The 5,817-nt window shown below is 43.4% G+C and overlaps 1 protein-coding gene across 1 annotated transcript in view; it reads right to left on the bottom strand.

The window, feature by feature from the left end:
• The window catches only part of GFPT1 (glutamine--fructose-6-phosphate transaminase 1), a 52,742-nt gene that overhangs the window by 18,584 nt on the left and 28,341 nt on the right, over positions 1-5,817 (bottom strand). The window contains exons 7-8 of the mRNA XM_026657725.2: positions 4,686-4,747; positions 3,521-3,600 (exon numbers count right to left, since the gene is read on the bottom strand). Of these exons, the coding sequence (XP_026513510.1) occupies positions 3,521-3,600; positions 4,686-4,747 (142 nt within the window). The remainder of the gene's footprint in view (positions 1-3,520; positions 3,601-4,685; positions 4,748-5,817) is intronic.

The following is a 5,817-nucleotide window of genomic DNA, read 5'->3' as shown; positions in this document are numbered from 1 at the left end:
TCTCCCTATGTTCATAATCACTTAATAAAGAATACATGATTTTTAAACGATAGTGACTTTATTACCTTTGAAAGAAAGCTGGGGGGAGGGTGGGTTGCTTACAGAGAATGAATGAGAATGAAGGGGGCTGGTTTTCATGAAGGGAGAAACAAACAGAAATTTCACACTGTAGCCTGGCCAGTCATGAAACTGGTTTTCAGAGCTTCTCTGATGCACACTGCTTCCTGGTGTGTTCTTCTAATCGCCCTGGTGTCTGGCTGCGCGTAATCAGCAGCCAGGCGATTTGCCTCAGCCTCCCACCCGGACATAAAGGTCTCCCCCTTACTTTCACAGAGATTGTGGAGCACACAGCAAGCAGAAATAACAATGGGGAGATTTCTTTGGCTGAGGTCAGAGCGAGTTAGTAAGCTGCGCCAGCGCGCCTTTAAACGGCCAAATGCACATTCTACCACCATTCTGCACTTGCTCAGCCTGTAGTTAAACAGCTCCTGACTCCTGTCCAGGCTGCCTGTGTATGGCTTCATGAGCCATGGCATTAAGGGGTAGGCTGGGTCCCCAAGGATAACGATAGGCATTTCAACATCACCGACGGTTATTTTCTGGTCCGGGAAGTAAGTCCCTTGCTGCAGCCGTTTAAACAGATTAGTGTTCCTGAAGACGCGTGCATCATGAACCCTTCCCGGCCAGCCCACGTTGATGTCGGTAAAACGTCCCTTGTGATCCACCAGTGCTTGCAGCACCATTGAAAAGTACCCCTTGCGGTTTACGTACTGGGTACCCTGGTGCTCCGGTGCCAAGATAGGGATGTGGGTTCCATCTATCGCCCCACCACAGTTAGGGAATCCCATTGCAGCAAAGCCATCCACTATGACCTGCACATCCCCCAGAGTCACTAGCTTGTGTAGCAGCACCTCAGTGATTGCTTTGGCTACTTGTATCACAGCAGCCCCCACAGTAGATTTGCCCACTCCAAATTGATTCCCCACTGACCGGTAGCTGTCTGGCGTTGCAAGCTTCCACAGGGCTATTGCCACTCGCTTCTCCACTGTGAGGGCTGCTCTCATCCTGGTATTCTGGCGCTTCAGGGCAGGGGAAAGCAAGTCACAAAGTTCCATGAAAGTGCCCTTACGCATGCGAAAGTTCCGCAGCCACTGGGAATCGTCCCACACCTGCAACACTATGCGGTCCCACCAGTCTGTGCTTGTTTCCCGTGCCCAGAATCGGCGTTCCATGCCTATAACCTGCCCCATTAACAGCATGATCTCCAAAGCACCGGGTCCCGCGGCTCGATAGAATTCCATGTCCATGTCCTCATCACTCTCGTCGCCGCGCTGCTGTAGCCTGCTCCTCTGTGCCTGGTTTTCAAGGTTCTTGTTCAGCATAAACTGTATGATAAGGCGCGAGGTATTTACAATGTTCATGACTGCTTTCTTGAGCTGAGCGGGCTCCATGCTTGCCGTGGTATGGAGTCTGCTGCGTTCAGCCAGGAAAAAAGGCGCGAAATGGTTGTCTGCCGTCCGTTGCTTTCATGCAGGGAGAGGGGGAGGGAGGGAGGGAGGGGTGAGGCTGTACCCAGAACCACCAGCGACAATGTTTTGGTCCCATCAGGCACTGGGATCTAAACCCAGAATTCCAATGGGCAGGGGAGACTCCGGGAACTATGGGATAGCTATGGGATAGCTACCCACAGTGCAACGCTCCAGAAATCGACGCTAGCCCCAGTACATGGACGCACACAACCGAATTAGTGTGCTTAGTGTGGCCGCATACAATCGAATTAATACAACCGGTTTACCAAATTCGAATTAGCTAAATTCGAATTAATCGTGTAGTGTAGACGTACCCTAAGATGGAAGGAAGCAGAAATCACCTACTCCTTACACTTCAAATAACTAGGAGCCCTACCGCACCTGGTCCACGATTGCCTCTGTAGCTTCAAAACCCTCCCATCTTATTGAGGTCACTCGCTATTCCAAGCATGTGCATCCCATTAGGACGTACCTACATAAAATTACATTCAGCCCTATGCAACGATGAAGTCTTAACACCTTGTGGAGTCAGCACACTGTACTTCTAGGTCTGTGCTACACCACAAATATTAGGCTGCGCTTTCACCAGAATTCGGTTAGTTCTGGGTTATTTCCCCCTCCCCCTCTATTTTAACTTGAGGCTTTGGGTAAAATTGTCAAAGGTCAAAGACATTTTCAAAGAAACTAAGTCCCATTTAAAGTCAATGGACTTTGGTTTTTAAATGCTTATGTTACTTTTGAACGTGGGATGCAGGCAATTTTTACCCATTAACACGAACTTCCAGGGAAACCTGTTGAACATGTGGAACAACAAACTTTTGCACACCACCTCTCCTTTGGCTTGTATTAAATATAATTGTAGCCACTGTCCACTCAAATAATCAGTTGTCCCCAGGTTACAAGGGGATGTAGTTAATAAAAGGTTGCCTGGGTGAGCTACTGGCACAGGAAGAACTTCAATAGCATTGAGGTTCAAATTCTCCACTGGCACAAGCCCACACATTTCAACCACTGAAATGACTATTCTTGCAACCACATGCTACTGACAATGAAGTCCTACTGATTTACACCAGGTGAGTATCACGCCCCATCCTTTTCCTTTAATAGAGAACTCTCCTAATTTAGCTGAACATTTTGTCAGATCGTAAGTGAAAGGTTATTTTTAAAACAGAAATGGAGTACTTGAGAAAACAGATTAGATTGTTAATAAATAATGAATCATTGCAGCAAAAGGCACACCCCAAACTCAAAACACACAAACAGATTTTTGTAAAAAAAGAGTCCGGATACAAGGAGCAAAAGGGAAATAAACCCAAGCTGCAATTCGAACCTCATTGTATCCATGATGTGCTGTAGATCAGATGAACTACATTTTGCTCAAAACACAGTTCTGCTTCAGTGACAAGATTTCCCAGCATGACAGTGGTTTCTAATTCCAATGGGGTTTAATTTCATTGTTTTTACTTTTTTTTTTTTTTTTTTTTTTTTTAAACTTATTCACTCTTTCATGCAGTGAATAATGCTGCATGGAACTCAAGAAAGAACCTATACCTAAAACATCAGTTAGTTAAGTTAACGCTCACAATGTACTATGTACATGTTCAGAATCACTAGAACACTGAAACTTAAAGGTAAAAGGTTGGGGGTTTTGTATTTATTTGTGGTGTTCTATAAAGAAGAAATCCTTTTCTTCTGGTTTGTTTCATTTTGCTACATGGAAAGCAATAACCACATACTAAAGAGGCAGTTCTAATTTCCCTTATTTTCAATTATTTTTCTAAGAAAAAACCAGCAGAACTTGTAGTATTAAAGGGATGTCTCAAGTAGGCACCTTTCTCCGCTTCTATGGATATTCCACCAACAGAATGATCCATAGATTGCACAGCTGAAAGTGTAACAAGAAAGAAAAATAACTTCACACAATCAGTGGAAAATAATCATTTTAAATAGTGTACCAATATAACTTAAAGAGAAAGTCGCTTCTAATTTACCTGTTCTGTACAGTATTGGAATGTGGTCAGTGGAGAGCTTGTGTTCACTTCGAACTCCAATCAGCAGGGGGCTTCCTCGTCTGCAAACGAAACATGGAGTTGTAACTGATGATACACGGAACTTCAACATAGAAACCTTAAACTTGAGGGACTGTTGTTCGACACCATGGGATCTAAACCAATTAACCTCATCCAGCTTGTTTTACTGAATCTCATTAACCAATTCATTGTGAAGAAAGTGAAGGAGGCTGCAAGATATAGGACAAAATTCTGATCTCAGTTACACTAATCTTCCCCAAAGGAAAATACGAAGTTAGCGTTCACCCTTTCCAGGAACAGAGCTAGACAATGAGATATGAAGGCAAAGGCTAAAAGCAACAAAGACTTAAAACTGGGGCAGAATCCCTAATATGAGCACTGAAATCCTGCACTTGAATGCTCAAGCCAGTACTTTGAATGGTTATTACCCATTATATGCACCTAATGGCAGATACTAAAATTGAGGCTTTCAAAGCTTATTAGGGATTTAGCCACACTTGAGTTAAAATTAATGGGAACAGTGTGGCTAAATCTCTTGGTTGGCTTTTGAAAGTCTAAGTGTGGGATTTAGAGGTCCTATTAAGGCACTCGCATGATACACTTGAAAATCAAAGTAGCCCAATTTATTAAAAATAAATAAATAAATAAATAAATAAATAAAGGGGGTGTCCCTCCAAGGCTTTAGGTGCCACTGCCATACATTACAAAAACAAGTCCCCGACCCACAAATCTGACTTCTCTCTCCAAGGCCAACCTCCACAGCAGCCTTCACAACCCGATTTGCCTCGTGGCATGCCCCCCAAAGCCAAGAGACCTAGGTTATTTCAGACCAGTTGTATGTGAGTATAAGCGAGATTCTGACCACGAATCTGGTACTGAAGTATTTCTCCAAAAGAGGTCTTTTGAAGCATTTTGTGCTGAGATGGGGGAAAGAGGAGAAAAAAGTATGCAACACAGAAAATTCAGATTCTCACACAGTGCAGTAAGAGCATCCTCTATGTTACTCTCCTCTGACTGATACACCAGCCATCATCAGCAAGAAGGGAGAGGGGTTAAAAATGTATTTGCTTTGATTGTGATTAAAAGGGGAATACTGTCTATTGAGAGATACAATAGCAATCTTTACCTGGTGCCAACTGCTTGACCATGGTAATGGACACTTTTAAACACAAGGGCAAAAGCACCTTCCTGGAAAGAAAGGCGAAATATACAAATTATTGTACCATTTCAAACTACACTTACAGCCACATTTTTCAAACACCAGCATGTAACCTGCACCCATAAGAACATTCTTGTTCAACAAAACAACTGCCTGTTGGCACAGATTTCATGGTCACTGATTATTTCAGGTGCCTAGTTTTGAAACCATCCCCCTTAATTCGCTTGTTCTAAGCCAGTTATTTTTAAAAAACAGGACTCCCTGGTTAGGCTTAACTGCCTACCACTATAAAAGCTCTTACACCAATTCAGATTTTGGTGAGCTGACGTACTACACCAAGGATTCAGCAAACAAATCTTTGCGCTGCTTGACCTGCGTCTGTTCGCAAAATTGTTTGCCACTTGGAACACATACCATGGAAAATCTGTGCATGGCCTCGGGCTGCTGCCATTTCCCTGGCATTCCATGGTTATTAACGTTAATTGTTTCCAGAACAAAATAGCACCAGGAGGAAGTAAACTAACTGTTTTTATGCACAGGACTGTGCATATTAATAAAAAAAATCTCAGGTAAACATACATGCTTTTCAAGAAAGTTTCCACAAGAGGTCAGCATTTCTTCCATTACTGGAGTTTTACAACCAACTAACCTTAGGTCCAGATTCAGCAAAGGAAACACAGGCTTTACTTTTAAGTAGGTCCCAATGACGCCAATGGGACTTAAGCACAAGCTTAAATCCTGTCCTAAATGGGAATGCTCTCCTAAGACAGGGCTTTAAATTGTGACTTAGTGACAAGTTTACAATGTAGATCTGGCCTACAAGCTTAGCAGGATTAAACATTTATATGAACAATATCCATAGTTACATTAGATAGGAATATAAATTCTTGCGCTTCACGTCATAAACCAAACACGGATTGCCTGGAAGAAACATCTCTGTACAGGTTATTCTTTAATTGTCAATTATGGGATTTCTTGCACTATTCACTGAAGAATATGGAATACAGACAGCCTATTGGACTAGACCAGGGGTCTCAAACATGCGGCCCGCGGAGCTCTTCCCTGCGGCCCGCCAAGCTCCCCGCCCCCCCCCCCCCCC

Source organism: Terrapene carolina, unplaced genomic scaffold, assembly GCF_002925995.2.
Source record: "Terrapene carolina triunguis isolate 2854851 unplaced genomic scaffold, T_m_triunguis-2.0 Scaffold53, whole genome shotgun sequence".
NCBI lineage: Eukaryota > Metazoa > Chordata > Testudines > Emydidae > Terrapene > Terrapene triunguis.
This window is presented reverse-complemented; position numbering and strand designations above follow the sequence as displayed.